At 54.0% G+C, this 15,938-nt stretch overlaps 1 protein-coding gene across 1 annotated transcript; it reads left to right on the forward strand.

The window, feature by feature from the left end:
- The first annotated feature begins 12,796 nt into the window (after nucleotides 1-12,796).
- On the forward strand, nucleotides 12,797-13,382 carry VPREB1 (V-set pre-B cell surrogate light chain 1). The gene is made up of 2 exons (XM_069497154.1): nucleotides 12,797-12,842; nucleotides 12,928-13,382. Exons 1-2 carry the CDS (start codon nucleotides 12,797-12,799, stop codon nucleotides 13,380-13,382), a joined length of 501 nt encoding a protein of 166 aa, XP_069353255.1.
- Nucleotides 13,383-15,938: the final 2,556 nt, after the last annotated feature.

A 15,938-nucleotide genomic window follows, 5' to 3' on the forward strand; every position in this document is an offset into this window, starting at 1 on the left:
TCTCTGTTGAGCAAGACACAGTGAGCTGGGGCCTCTGGCTCCGGCAGGTGGCTGGCAATTTCAGCCCCTCCTTCCCTTGTCCGTGAGAACCAGGGTTGTCTGCTGCTGCCTGCTCTGGGCCTGGGCCGGGCTGCTCCTCTGATGAGACCTTCCCAGTTCTGTTCAGAGGTTGGGCTGTGTCTGCTGGAGCCTCAATACCAAAGGCAGGGGTGGAGGGAGGACCCCAAGAGAGTGAATTCAGAGGTCTGATTCCTGGGGTGCGAGACCTGGAACAGAGCCGGTGCATATGAGGCCGTTTTGCTGGGATGAGCCACCTGAGAGCAGGAGTTGATTCATTTCTTCATCCAGTAAGTACTATGCTCCTCTGATGGCCCGGGGACTGTTCTAGGTGTTGGAGATCTAGATCTGAACAAAGCGGAGTACCTGTCCTCAGGAGAGCTGGGGGTGGCCCAGGTGGACTTTTCCAGGAAGCAGGCTCCAGGAGGGAGTGTAGGTGCAGGACATCGACTAGGGAGTTTCCTGGGATCGGTCCCGTGGAAGGAAGAGGGAAGAAGCAGGAGTGGACAGAGGAAGAAACGGAGTTACAGAGGCGCATAGCTCACTGCAGCCTCCAACTCCTGTGCTCAGCCATCCCCCTGCCTCAGCCTCCCGCGTAGCTGGGACTACAAGCATGTACCACCATGCCCGGCTAATTCTTCTATTTTTGTAGAGACGGGGTCTTGCTGTTGCTCAGGCTGCTCTTGAACTCCTGGCCTCAAGCAATCCCCCTGCCTTGGGTTCCCAGGGTGCTAGGATTACAGGCGTGAGCCGCCATGCCCAGCCCAGAATGCACTTCTTTGTAAGTGTTCTGGAAGGGGCTCCCATGGGCCTCTATTCCTGGGGAAACTCAGAATAGGAAGGCCAGTGAGACCAACGACAGCCTCGGCCGCTGCAACTGCTGCTCATCTTCTTCCTCCATCATTCATTGCAGATTTCCCTCTTTTCCTCTTTCCCTTTTTTTTTTTTTTGTTTTGTTTTGAGACAGGGTCTTGCTCTGTTGCCCAGGCTGGGGTGCCGTGGTGAGATCATAGCTCACTGCAACTTCACACTCCTGGCCTCAAGTGATCCTCCTGCCTCAGCCTCCCAAAGTGCTAAGATTACAGGCATGAGCCACCGCCCCGGCCCCAGATGCCACTCTTTATCAGCTACCACCTCTGCCATCCTCAGCAGCTCACCAGGTGGCTTGCGTCGGGCCTTCATCTGAGCCTCCTGTGGCTTTTTGCTGACACAACTGGGCAAGGGAGAACCAAGAAGCCCGGAAGTGGATCCCTTGGGAGGCAGATATATTCCTCCTTCACCCCTGGTTTTAAAGCAGCCCTATCTCTTGCTGGTGACTTGGGCCAGTTACTCCTGCCAAGGTGGCACCTTTCCCTGCCACAAAGGTGCTGGACACGAAGAGGACAAGGTGTTCAGGAGGCAGTCAGAGCTCATAACTCAGTGGGATGCTGCTGTCTAACGGGATAAGTTTGCCACACCTTACCTCGTGACAGGCAGCTGCAGACATGCAGTCACCTGGTGTCCCACGGTCCTCTGCCACTGCAGGAGCTGTTTTACGAACACATTCGGTGCATGGCCTTGCTGCAGATCCCAAGGGGACCGTGCTGTGACTCTCCCACTGGAGCCCACCACGAGTCCCAGCCGGCACCTCCTCCTTCCTCAGCCCTCCAATTCCCTAAATTCTGCCGAGTCCTGTGGCCCCGGCAGCAGGGATGCTTTCACTGCGGCCTGGACTTGCGGCAGAAAGTGGCAGCCTTTTGTGTCACCCGGTGCACAGGCCAGAGGTGGAACATGCTATTTCCAAAACCCGAAGAGTCCTACCAGGCATTAAGCTTCCTCCTCCATGGTAGGAGGGGCAAGATGCAATGACTCATCTTTTACCTTGGGTGACAGGACCCAGCAAGCCCTTCACTGCAACGTGCTCAAAATTGTCCTCATGCGGCGGGTCCCTGAACTTACATATGGATTATGTCCCACCCTTTGCAGGACAAGTGTCTTCCCAAGGCTTCCAACGCGTTGGCCTCACTAATCGAACTCAGTTAGCATGATGTTAGCCAAGTAGGGACTCGATGGGATGTTTTGTGGGACGCCCAGGTGGCAGGTGGTCCAGATCTCTTGGGACCATGACGGAGGGTAGAAGAGTGTAACCCCCGGGGCAAAACGAAATGTGTATTGTTGTCTGTTCCACGTGAATGCAGACAGCGTCTCATAAGGACAAGGAACACATTTGCCAACGTTTGCATACCATATACCCGAGGCTTCCTGAGTCGGCTCTAGCAGAGAGGGCACGTGTGGCACACCATCCTCAACTGGGGACGCTATGTGGTTGAGTTTACGGAAGCCTCAGCCATCTTCTGGTTTCCGCTGGGGCAGATCGGTAAATGAAATGGACATGACAGGGATCGGCAGCCTTGAGTCCTCGACTTCCTTAAGAGTCAAGGCACGACGTCTGCCATCCTTTTTGGGATGTGATATTGTTTTTTATTTACTATCTTGACCGGGGTGAGAATAGTTACAGACATCTCCGCTTGGCCTTCCATGTCCCAGTAGTTCTTCTCCCGCAGACAAAAGGCTCAATGGGGCGACTGCAGCAACTTCCACACACATGTCCACGCCAAGGGCACCTCTGCGAACTGGGCAATGACCCGGCGCACCAGTGCGAGCCGGATCTCGGCTCGGCCAGGCCCGTTACTCCCACGTGCCTCACATGCTCCGGCTCTGCCAGGGCGGTGGAAGGCATCTCCAGATGCCGATGGCAACTGCAGGCTCATACCCAACAGGCCTCAAATAGCCTGTGCATTCCCGTTGCCCCTGGTTTGCAGCTGCCCGGGCGTGGCAGCCAGTCCCCAAGTGGGCCCGAGATTCTGGCCTCCTGGGATTGACGCCGTGTGGAGTTTCCTTCCACACTGAATCACACCGACCTGTGGTACCCGATAGAATACTGCGGAAACGACAGAGCGTGGCTTCCAAAGCCAGGTCATAAAAGACATTGTGACTTCTGCCTGGTTCTCTCTTGGATCACTTCCTTTCGAGCCGTGCAGACACTCACGCAGCCTATGGCGAGGTCCATGTGGCCGCAGCTGAGGCCTCCCGTCAAGATCTTGTCACGGGTGCGGGTGAGCTGCTTGGGAGTGGCTGCTCCAGCCCCAGCGGACGTGTGGACGCCTCCTCAAGAGAGACCAGGAGCCAGCCCTGCTGTCCACTCGGGAACTTCTCAAGGCTGTTTAAACAAATTAAAAAAAAAAACCTTTTCTAGGCAGTGGATTTTAATGACAGTCCCTCAGATAGTCTCCCCTTCCTCCCCTCTCCTGGAGACTCTTTTCCCTGTGGAATGGAGATTGACCAGCTCTGGGGAATGTTAGTGAGGATTTACACCTTCTTTTGTTTGCTCAGCTTCCTTTAATTGTTAGGTGAACATCTCTGTAGGGGAGATGCTCATGTTACCAACCTCAGGGACAGGGTTCATACCACTCTAAGTGGCTGCCAGTTAGAAATATATTTGCTGTTAGCCTGTTAGCAAGGCCACCCTTTCAGTCTCCCTTGGTGAGAAGCGAGGCCCGAGTCCTGTCCCTACACCGTCTCCGCTCAAAGACCCTGATCAACACTTAACTTTGGATTTTGGCTCCCAAAAGGAGCCCCAGCAGAGAGCTGCGGCGTGTTCTCCCTGCATAGTGTTTACAGGGTGAGCAGGTTCTCAACCTTCTCTTCACCCTAAGGGCATCACGTGACCAACAAAAGCAACCGCTAATGAGCACCTGCCCTGTGCCGGCCACTAAGTCGGGGCTTTGCCTGCCTTGTTATTTCCTCCCAGTGATTCTGCCCGGGAGTCCGGCATGCCCCCTCATTTTCTCCTCTGGTCCACTCCGTGTGCAGTGTCCTCTCCCTGGGACACGCTTCCCAGCTGCACTGCTGTCATGGAGGACGTCCCTGCATATTTCATTCCTGCCAAGACCCTGAAGGGAGACTACAGTGGTCGCCTACACTTCTGAGACTAAAAACATATTTGTAGATAGGACTCTGGTGGGCACAAAACACAACAGCGCAGAGAACAGGATTTATCTCACAGCAGATAGTCAGGATTGTGCACGAAATAAAAAACCGAGTCCCCGTGCTTTGAGACCTGAGCTAGCAAATGGCAAACAATAGAAGGCACCAGAAAATAGTGGACATCAGTGTTTTGTTTTTCCCTTTTTGTGAGACAGGGTCTCACTCTGTCACCCAGGCTGGAGTGCAGTGGCCCAATCATAGCTCACTGCAGCCCCAAACTCCTGGCTAACCTGATCCTCCTGCCTCAGCCTCCTGATTAGCTGGGACTACAGGTGCACACTACTGCACCTGCTAATTTTTTTTTTTTTTTTTTTTTTTGAGACAGAGTCTCACTCTGTTGCCCAGGCTAGAGTGAGTGCCGTGGCGTTAGCCTAGCTCACAGCAACCTCAAACTCCTGAGCTCAAGCGATCCTCCTGTCTCAGCCTCCCGAGTAACTGGGACTACAGACATGCACCACCATGCCCGGCTAATTTTTTTTCTATATATATTTTTAGCTGTCCATATAATTTCTTTCTATTTTTAGTAGAGATGGGGTCTCGCTCTTGCTCAGGCTGGTCTCGAACTTCTGAGCTCAAACGATCCGCCCACCTCGGCCTCCCAGAGTGCTAGGATTACAGGCGTGAGCCACCGCGCCCGGCCTAATTTTTTAAATTCTTTGTAGAAACAGGGTCTCACTATGTTGCCCAGGCTGGTCTGGAACTCCTGTGGCCTCAAGCAATTCTCCTGCCTCAGTGTCCTAGCCTGTTTTTTTCCATTTAATTTTAGGTGGTGCTTGAAAGGACAGCATTGCTAATAAACTATCTAATGGAGAAAAATAAACTAGCAGAGGGGAAAAAAAAGGAAAAAATTCACAGCACATATTGTCCCTTTGAAGAGAAAGATCACAGCACATAACTGCCCCTTTGTTTCATTAACCACCTGTGGCTTCTCTAAAAGTTTGTTTTCATAGCACTTGAGAACAACTCAGTGGGCAGAAGGAGTGTGGACCCCCAGTTCCGGCCAGACCACGTTCCAAGGACCCCAATAAACCAGCCTCACAGAGAAGAGGAAAAAAAGGAAAAACAGACGTAGCCACTTCACAGCTGTTTTCTGTTATCAATCTGCAACAATAAACTTTTATTCCCATTGCCCCCGGTAAAAACCCGAAGCCCTTACCCTCAGAGCCAGCCCTTCTTTCTCTCCTACCACACCCTTCCCACCCTTGGGAAGTAAAATCAACTTTCTTTCTTTAAGACTATTCTAATCTTTGTCAAGAATTCCTTCTCAGGCCACACTGCCAGTTCGCATCCTAACAGTTCTCCCAGTAATTGGAAGATAATTAGGAAGCCAGGAAATTTGCAGAGCTCTGGGAAGTAGAATCCTTGACCTGGGACACCCACTATTACGAGATGACTCTCAAGTGTACTGATCCAGCCCGTTTCCCTCCGAGACAGTGAGTAACCTTTGTCTCCCTGGAGTTCCCATTGATGTCCCCACAGTGGTGCTGTAAGAATTCTGTCCCCTCGGCCGGGTGCGGTGGCTCACGCCTGTAATCCTAGCACTCTGGGAGGCCGAGGTGGGCGGATCATTTGAGCTCAGGAGTTCGAGACCAGCCTGAGCAAGAGCGAGACCCCACCTCTACTAAAAATAGAAAGAAATTATATGGACAGCTAAAAATATATATAGAAAAAATTAGCCGGGCATGGTGGCGCATGCCTGTAGTCCCAGCTACTCGGGAGGCTGAGACAGGAGGATCGCTTGAGCTCAGGAGTTTGAGGTTGATGTGAGCTAGGCTGACGCCACGGCACTCTAGCCAGGGCAAAAGAGCGAGACTCTGTCTCAAAAAAAAAAAAAAAAAAAAAAGAATCCTGTCTCCTCCACTGGCACCTTGCTGCACATCCCTGGGCCACTGTCTGAAACCAGGTCACTCCCCAAAAAGGCCCTTGGGCTTGCATGAGTTAATGCGCCTCTGGTGGTAAGCGACAGAAACACAGTCCAGAGGGCCTAGGCCCAGGAGCGGATTTCCCACTCGGTTTCTGGGAAAGCTCGCAAAACGGAAGCAGAAGCCCAGACCCGGAGAGCCCTGAGGCCTGCGGCGCTGCAGCCAGGGTTCCCCACCTCTCCATGGCTGCGACAGCTCAGGGCTCACACTCCTGCACCCACTGTCACGAGAGATACACGTGAGAGAGAGGAGGGCAGCTCCCGATGGCTGGGAGCCTGGGTTAAGTTCTTGGGCTCCCGCCTTTAAGCTCTGCTGCTCCTACTGAGTCCGGAACACCACTGGGGTCCCAGTGGCCTGGGCCGCACCCCTCACAACCGTGAGCCTCCCTCTGTCCCACGCACTTCCAGCTGGATGCCACGTCCACAGCGCCGCCTCCCGAGCAGCTCTCAGTGTGCCCCCTCCGCTTCCCCTGTGGCCCACAAGACCTGACCTGACACCGTCTCCTGGTGTGTGTCTTCCCTGTCCCTTCTGACCTCAGCCCTGCCAGAGAGCCAGCTGACTCGGGGAGAAAGCTGATGCCATTGCTTCGCCGCTTAAAATTTTCAGGCTTGCAGTCCTCCAGGGGTGTCAGAGTCACACGTTCGGCAGGGGACAGGACTCTGGCCTGGCCCCTGCTATACAGGCTGACGCCTCGCCCTTCCTCCCCTCGGCCCGCAGCCATCGTCACTCAGCCCGTCCTCACTCCGCTCTGGAGAGTGGCTCTCAGGCAAGTCCATCTTCTCCCTGAGCTCCAAAGAGACCACTCATACCTTTACGTGCATTTTTGGATTTACTATATTATTTGGTTCTCGGGGATGCTCCCGCTTAAATGTAGCCCCTTGAAGACAAGACAGTGGGTCGATCTTGGCAAAACCAGAGCCTGGCACAGTGCTGCGTGCCCAGGAGCCAACCCCTGCAAGCGTCTCCCGACAGTGACTTTGGAAGAAGCTAGAGGGAGCCACATGTGCGACACTGAACTGTATGTAAACGGCAGCAGGTCTGACTGGACGGCTGCGCTAATGCAAATGTGGTGATAAGTGTGCGTTTATTTGCAGGCTGGTCTACAACTCCAACATGATCTGAAAACAGCTGTGATTGCTACTGGTGACAAGGGGTTATTGCCATGACTACCGTGGCTTGTTGCTTATATGCATAATTGAAGGAGCTGCCTAGTTAGAAGTCAGTTGTACACAAAGAAATGATATTAATATATGTTTGAGATGATGGATATGCTAATTATCCTGATCACTACACATTATATGTATTGAAACATCACTCTATACCCTATGAGTATGTACAATTATTTGTCAATCAAAATTTTAAAAAGAAGTTAGCTGTAATAACGTAAACTTTATCCCACCCAAGTTCACGGACCCAGTGAGCTGTGTTCCCTACCTGGGTTGGAAGCCCCGCCCCGGTGCTCTTCCACCTGTGGCCAGCAGAGAGAGCCATGGGGAAGTCTTGGGGGCACCGAGGGACCTTCGCCAACAGGGTCTCTATCTGGGTGTGACCGACTGCAGCTGTGTGCTGCCGCAGGGTCATCAGGGCCAGCCACCCCTCCCCCACATTGAAGTGGCTCCAGGGAGGCCAGCCCCTTCCCCTCCCAGGGAGTCATTGCTCTGGCCAGGGCTCTGGGTGGGCAGGGGCCAGTCAGGAAGCAGCCTGTGTGGGTCTCCACCCCACGATGGGCTGGGCAGGGGCCTGGGAGCCCAGCCTCTGCTGTGGGCCCCGGACACAGAGCTCTCGGTGCCTCCCCGTGGCCTGGACCCCTCTCCTCCTCCTCACCCTCCTCACTCTCTGGCCAGGGCACAAGCGGATGGGGTCTCAGGAAACAGCCCAGCGGGGCACCCGGGCTTCTCTTCTGGCCTCCTCCTGGGTTCAGCGTGGGCTGGAGTCTAGGGGGGACCCTTCCTCATGTCTCCTTTCTTCCAGGGTCCTGGGCCCAGTCTGTGCTGACCCAGCCAGTCTTGATGTTGGGGACTCTGGGACAGAGTGTCATCATCTCCATGATAAAACCAGAGCTTGGCACATACTCGCATCCAGGAACCACATCCAGTCAGTCTACAGTGTGTGACTCTGCAGGAGACCAGGCTAGGCCTGTGACCAGTGGACATGGGCAGCCACCTCCATGTTGAAGGTGGCCCTTGGCTCACTCTTGGGTGCTGGGGAGAGGGGCTGGAAGGCAGGGACACAAGACACCCCAGCAGCCCCTCCTCCCTGGGCCCAGCAAGGAGGGAACGGATCTGGGGCCGCCTGGCCGCACTGTGCCCACCACAGCCCAGACTCCTTTCTGCTCTCATTACTGCATAGGTAGGGACAGGCCTTGGTGACCCAGGGCAGTCCCCCAGCCTGCTTCAGCCCCTCTCACTCCCAGTCAGCCTTACCTGGGACCCCGCTCATCATCTGGATGTGTCTGTGTTTACGGGTTCCCTGTCCCAGTCTGTGCTGACTCAGGTGCTCCCCCGCTGTGTCCCTGGGGATGACGGCCACACTCACCTGCACTCTGACCCGTGACATTAACATTGGTGGCAAAAAGAGACTGGTCCCTGCAGAAGCCAGTGCTTCTTCCTGGGAATGCTGTCATCAACGTGACAGAGGGGACAGGGAGGCTCAGAGGGAGGCCGAGTGGCCCTAAGGGAGAGACTGAGAAGGTGTGCTGGAAAAAGCTCAACGCCTGGCTCTCCGGAAAGGAAAGCTGAGTTCTAGTGCTTGCCCATTTCCGTGGTGTAAATACTCTCGCTGTGGCTGATTTCAAGCTGCGCGCGTGGCGCCGCTGGACATGGAGCTGCAGAGACGGGCACAGCGAGGCTCTCACAGGGTGGGATGAGCTGCCTGGAGCCCTCAAACGCCCAGGGAATCTGAAGCCTCGACGTTCTCGCTAGACTAGGGTCCCACAGGTTTTCCTTGACGAAGACAACTGGGCAAGGCAGTGCTAAGAGGTGCCCCCGTGAATCCCCTGGGCTCCCAAGAAAGTCCCCGTCGCTGCTGCTGTGTGAGAGAAACTAACTTTTCTCCAGCAATCTGGATCGGTCACCCCAGCCAGGGCAATGACGCCTCTCAGCCTGTTGGTTGAGCAGCATGAGAAGCTCACATTTCTGGGGCCCGATCTGGCTTCCAGATTGTTCCTTTAGTCCCACACTTAACTCTTTTTCAGCTTGATCTTAGGTCAGCGGTTCCATGACCCCGTGAGTTTCTGAACTAGCACTCTGGGCGTGCTGGTGTGGTCTCACGCTGTGCAGTGCCACCAGAAGCCGGTACCCCAGTGTGCCTGTCACAGGCCTTCCCGGGGGTCTCTAGGACATTTCGTTTTTGTTGAAGATGAAGCACTTTGGCCTGTAGCTGGTGGCAAGAGCTTTTAGGAGAGCATCAGAGTAAAAGAACTGTCTGTGATGACAAAAGACTTAAAATGGCGTGGTTACATATCTCCATTAATTCCTCAAACATTCGTCCCTCTGGTTTTTTCTCTCGTTTTATAACTCCTACTCTCTCGCTCCTGCCCCTTTCCTTCCCCCTGGCATCCCCGGCTCAGGAAATGATTATACTTGTTCTTCAGCTGCTCATTCGAAGACCTGGGGTCACCCTTGGGTCTCTCTTACTCCATAACCCACACCAAGTCTTATCAATGCTTTACACACACATAGACACACAGACATTCTCTCTCTCTCTCTCTCTCTCTACATATATATGTATATATAATTATTTTTAAAAATCTCTCTTCTGGAAGACCCAGCTTTCTTCTTAGAGCTCACCACAGTTTGAGTGATGACTTGGAATTTTTAAGTGGCAAAAATTATAACAATGTATTTGAAAATGGCCTTAAAATGTTAAAGCAAGTAATAAAAGAGAATTGTGAAATGTATTTGAAATTTTCAGCTCTAAGACGACCCACAGGCCGGGCGCGGTGGCTCACGCCTGTAATCCTAGCACTCTGGGAGGCCGAGGTGGGCGGATCGTTTGAGCTCAGGAGTTCGAGACCAGCCTGAGCAAGAGCGAGACCCCATCTCTACTAAAAATAGAAAGAAATTATACGGACAGCTAAAAATATATATAGAAAAAAAATTAGCCGGGCATGGTGGCGCATGCCTGTAGTCCCAGCTACTCGGGAGGCTGAGACAGGAGGATCGCTTGAGCTCAGGAGTTTGAGGTTGCTGTGAGCTAGGCTGACGCCACAGCACTCACTCTAGCCTGGGCAACAGAGTGAGACTCTGTCTCAAAAAAAAAAAAAAAAAAAAAAAAAAGACGACCCACAGCGAATGAAGGATATCAAAGTAAATATCATTTTTTAAAAAAGGTTTCATTTGGTTCAAAATACAAGAATGACAAATCGGATCGAAATTCTTTGTAAAGTAACTACGAATATTACAACTGCATACAAGGCAAATATAATGATGCTAATCTTATGAAAGAAAAAACAATAAAATCTGGGGTTTTTTTTTATACCAACAAAAGTGAACTTGGAAAAGACCTGGTTGTGGAAGTATGCAAACTGTATTTAATTCTTTTCATAGCGCAGATGAGAAGCGCATAGTAATAGAATCTGCAGTCAGAGTTAACTCGAGATGCCTTGTCTGACACTGTGCAGCCATCTAGAATCGCGTGTTCTGAACAAACCCCCTCGGTTTCAAGAAGCCCACGTACCTATGGCGATGGGACCCCGTGTCTCAGATTCAGTCCGGTGGCTTTGAACTTTGCAATCCTCTTTGAAGCTTCTCCCGTCCCTTCTGAGACAGCGTCTTTTCCTTCTGCAGAGGCAGGTGACGCCTGAGGAGAGACGCCTGGTATGGTGTCAGGGATGGAGGTAAGAATTCTTTCTCTTCCCCAGTGCCAGGAAAAGCCTCCACTGTTCCTGGTGAGGGTAAGAGCTCCGGCTGAGAATTTTCTCTTTCTTCTTCCCTCTCCAAAGAGACCTTGTCAAGCTTTCTGCAAATGGCTGCTTCACAGCTGGGATTCCTTAAAGCCCTTGGGGGGCCGCACGGGTGACCCGCCTGTCTCCAGCATCGCTGCATCCGAGAGTCTTTCTGCATCCCCAGCTCACGACGGACTTCCGAGGGCCGCGTTCCCCATTCACGGGCTCCACAAATATTCTATAAATATCTCCCGGTGTTCTGATAACCGGGCCAGAGACCACCCCACCCCTTGCCTGGGCAGGCAGAGCCGTAGGCAGGGGAGGCAGCAGGAGGAGGGGTGGGGCTCGTGGAGTTGGCCCAGCTGGCTGAGCAGGTGAGGTCTGCTCCTCGTCAGGGGGTGAATGGATGTGGGGGGCAGCTCGAGACCACACGGGGGGCTCATCTGAGCCAAAGGGGTGCTTGCTCCTTCGTGTGTTTGTGAGATAGAGTCCTGGCGGATGCCAAGCTGCTCAAGGCCACCTGGTCCAGCTGGGGTCACTTCAGCCGTTGTCACAGGTCTGGGAAGATCCAAGCGGAAGAGACAGACTCTGACCTTTTTGTGGGGGGATGGGCACGTAGAACAAGAGACCTTTTGGCGCCATGTTGGAGTTACTTCTGGCTCTGGTTTGAATGTTTGTGTCTCCCCAAAATTCATATGTTAAAATCCTGACCCCACGGTGATGATATTAGGAGCTGGGGCCTTTGGGAGGTGACTAGGTCCTGGGGACAGAGCCCTCGTGCCCTTGCGAAGGAGAGCCCAGAGTGTGCCTTCTACCATGTGAGGTTATGCGAGCAGACGCCGTCTGTGGGCCAGGAAGCACCCATCTCCAGACACCGAATCCGCCAGACCTTGGCTTGGACTGCCCAGCCCCCAGAACTGTGGGAAATAAGTTTCTGTTGTTTATCAGCTGCCTGCTTTGTGCTATTTTGTTACAGCAGCCAGAATGGGCCCAAACACTTCCGTGTTCGATTCCTAGAGCTGCAGTAACAAAGCACCACAGACCCAGGGGCTTAAACAACAGAAATTTATTTTCTCACAGTCCTGGAGGCCAGAAGTTCCACATCAAGGTGTGGGCAGGGCGGGTCCCCTCTGAGGGCTCTGAGGGAGGCTCTGCTGCGGCCCCTCTCCTCGGTGTGTGGGTTCCACCTTCCCTGCACGTCACTGCGTACCCTCTGCCCTCTGTGTGTGTCTGTCTGTGAGTCCAAATGTCCCCTTTTTATGAGGACAGCAGTTGTGTCGGGTCAGGGTCTACCCTTATGACCTCCCTTAACCTTAATGACCTCCCTAAAGGTCCCGTCTCCAAACACAGTCAGATTGGGGGTTAGTGCTTCCCCCCGTGGATTTGGGGGGCACGATTCAGTCCATCACAGGGCCACGGTGAGCCGGAAAGAGGGAGGGGAGTCATGCAGGGTCCCCCTGGGGCGTCTTTCTCGCAAGCCCCGGTCGCTCCGCCGTGCTCTGGGGAAAGGAGCCGGCGTGGAGGCAGCGCCGGGGGTGGCAGGGGCGGACCTTCCCCCTTCCGTCCCCCTGCACAGAGCAGGTGTTCTCAACGCCCTGAGGATGTGTCCTCTCGTCCCGCTTCACCGGGCATTTAAATCTGGACGAGGAATTGGCCTCAGTGGGGCTCAGTTTCCACAGAGCGAGTGACCTGGACCGTGAACTTCCAGCAGGTGCTTCCTGCCTGAGCCACGAAGGCTGCCGCTGGCTGTTCCGGTAACGGACACTGCGACCCCACGAAAGCTGGGGATGGTAGTGGCCAGGAAGGGGGCGTGCCACGGCCCCACCCCTGGAGCAGGGAGGAGGATGCTGGGCCCGAGGGCTCCAGGAGCCGCAGCCGCGGGAGGCAGAGCTCGCGGGGCTGCGCCATGTCCCGGACTCCTGTCCTGCTCCTGCTGCTCGCCCACTGCACAGGTGAGGGAAGCCCGGAGCCCGCAGCTCCCCGCCCCGCCCCCACCCTGGCCCAGGCCCGGGGCCCCACATGCTTCTGTGTCCCCAGGCTGTGGCCTTCACCTGCTGCTGCATCAGCCGCCGACCGAGTCCGCCTTCCTCGGAACCACAGTCCGCCTCGCCTGCACCCTGAGCAGCGACCACAACATCGGCGTTTACAGCGTCTTCTGGTACCAGCAGCGGCCGGGCCACCCTCCGAGGTTCCTGCTGAGATACTTCTCCCACTCAGACAAGAACCAGGGCCCCAAGGTCCCCCCTCGCTTCTCTGGATTCAAAGACGTGGCCAGGAACAGGGGATACTTGAGCATCTCTGAGCTGCAGCCCGAGGACGAGGCTGTATATTTCTGTGCTGTGGGGGCCCAGAGCATGGAGAAGGAGGTGGACAGGGAGGGGGACAGGCAGAGGGACATGGAGGGGGACAGGGAGAGGGACAGGGAGGGGGACAGGGAGAGAGGGGAAGAAAAGGAGGCTGCTGCACCCCAGGACCCTCATGCCTTGACCTGAAGACAGAGGGGCGGGGTCCTTGCAGAGGCTGGGGTGGAGGAGGAGGGTGGAGCCACCGGCCACACAGCGTCCCAGTCGGACAGTGTTGCTGTAAGCCCCGACGGAGGCTGGATTTGGGGATTAAAGCTGCTTGTGTCTTGGGAAGTTGTTTTGCTGATTTTGGTCTGACTCGTGTGCCGTGTCATAGGAAGCATCTAAGAACCAACCCGGGGGAAGGTCCCAGGAGATTGGCCGATCGCGGCCTGCTTGGTTGAGGTGCATGGGGAGCGCTCACCCGCACCCATAGTCCCCCACATCCTGGGAGCCAAGGGGCGGGCAAAAGCCCCTGGGTGGGGGTCCTTGCCAAGGACTGGACCCCCTATTGGCATCTGCTCATGCTCAGGAGTTACAGGGTAAACAAGCTCAGAAAAACCCTTACTGGGCCTCTCGGACGGGAAACAGGACCCAGGGGTTAGGTCCAGAGCAGGTTCTCCGTCTTTGTCCCGTTGGCATTTGGGGCCAGACAATTCTTGGTTGGGGGCTGTCCTGTGCACTGAAGGATGTTGAGCAGCCTCCCTGCCCTCCACCCACCAAACCCCTCCCAACCAGGTGCAACAACCAAAAATGTCTGCAGACATTGCCAAGTGTCCCCCAGGGGTGTCTAAATCACCCCAACTGAGAACCACCGGTCAAAGTGAGAGAAATGTATTCACTCTTCTGTGCAGGACAGTGGCTGAGGCTGACAAATGCTTTCTATAAACGGCCAGATAGTAAATATTTTTGGCTTGGTGGGCCATATGGTCTCTGTCGCAACTGCTCAATTCTGTCCTTGTGGCAAGAAAGCAGCCACAGACAATAGGTGGTCAGGCGGGCGTGGCTGTGCTCCTGTTAAACTTTATTTGCCAAGAAGATGCGGCTGGGCTGGACACAGCACTCGGGCCGCAGTTTGCTGACCCCTGCTCTGGAGAAACACTCCAGCTCCTACCTCCAGCTCTTAGCCAAGCCACGCTTGGTGGGGCGATCGAGGTCCCCCTCGACTCCTCCTGCCTGATGACCCAAGGGATTCCGATCCTCTGGACCCACGGAGAGACCTAGAGGCTCAAGGGATGGATGTGGTCTCATGGAGCCACACTGGGCTTGTCAGGTGAAGGAGGGACAGGCGGGTTCCCGCAGCCCTGGCCCCACAGCGTGGCCCCTGAGCTCTTGGGGGTGGGGCAGAATGTGCCCTACAGGGAGGGACCCTGCACAGGAGGTGTCCACACTCTGTGTAGGCATGGCTCACACTCAGAGAGGTGCCAGGGAAACCATCTCCCATGTGACCCCAAACTTGGCTGAGAACGTCCCCAAAGGGTCCCCCCCGCCGAAAGTCAGACATGTGTCAATATCGGCCCTTACACATGTGGCCTGTGATTGTCTCTTTTGTAAAATGATGGTCTCAGCTCATGTCATGCTCCGGGGACCCACGGAGCTTCCATGTCCTCAAACACACTGAGTTCTTCCTGCATCAGGCGTTTGCCTCCTGGTCCATGTTTTTTGTTATTATCATTATTTTTAGAGACAGGATCTTGCTATGTTGCCCAGGCTGGAGTGCTGTGGCTATTCACAGGCACAATCATAGCTCACTGCAGCCTCAAACCCCTGGGCTCGAGTGATCCTCCTGCCTCAGCCTCCTGAGGAGCTGGGACTACAGACGTTGGCCACCACACCTGGCCCAGGCCCACATTTCAAGGCCAGCTAGATGATCCTTAAAGAACTCTGTTTTCTGCACATAGCCCGCCCCTTTCTTGTGTTCATCCTTCATGACTCCAGAATTCCATGTCATGGCAAGAGGCCCAGAAAGCAGGAGTCAGGTTGAACTCGTCGGTCCTCCTAACGCCCCTGCTCCACCGGCTCAATGGAGGATGAGACCCTGGACTTGGGCCTCAGGCCAGACAGAATGTGAGTCTTGAATCTAGTCGGCTTTGGAGGGGTCACTTGAAATCAAGGCCAACATTTCCAATGTTGTGTGTAAAGGGAAAAATAATAGCACTGATTAATTTATATAAAATGCTTAACCTGGGCTTAATTGTCATGGGCACTCAACAAAAGTCATTATTTCCTCATCAGTCACTGGTCTGGCCTTCCCCCTCATCAAATCCTTCCCTCTAGTCCGTGTCGTTTCTCACCTTGACCATTATCTGGCCTCCTCCCTCCTGCTACAGCATGGACCGTCCACCTTTCATCTTTGTCACTCCTAGATCCAGCCTTGCCTGCACTCCTCCCCTCTCACCCTTAATTGTCTCCCATACTCCAAGGCACATATGCCAGCCACATCTGTAATTTCATATTTTCTAGTGGCTACATTTAAAAAAATGTAAAAAGAAATGGGTGAAATTATTTGAATAACATATTTTATTTAATACAATATATCCAAAATATTATCAATTCAACCTGTAATCAATATAAAAATTAGTTACTGAATAGCTTAAACTGTTTTTTGTATTCGCTCTTCAAAATCATGTATGTCGTTTACACCCGTGGCTCCTCTGACTTTGGAGCAGCCATGATCCAAGTGGTCTACAGCGGCATGTAGCTTGT

The sequence above is a fragment of the Eulemur rufifrons genome, chromosome 21, assembly GCF_041146395.1.
Source record: "Eulemur rufifrons isolate Redbay chromosome 21, OSU_ERuf_1, whole genome shotgun sequence".
NCBI lineage: Eukaryota > Metazoa > Chordata > Mammalia > Primates > Lemuridae > Eulemur > Eulemur rufifrons.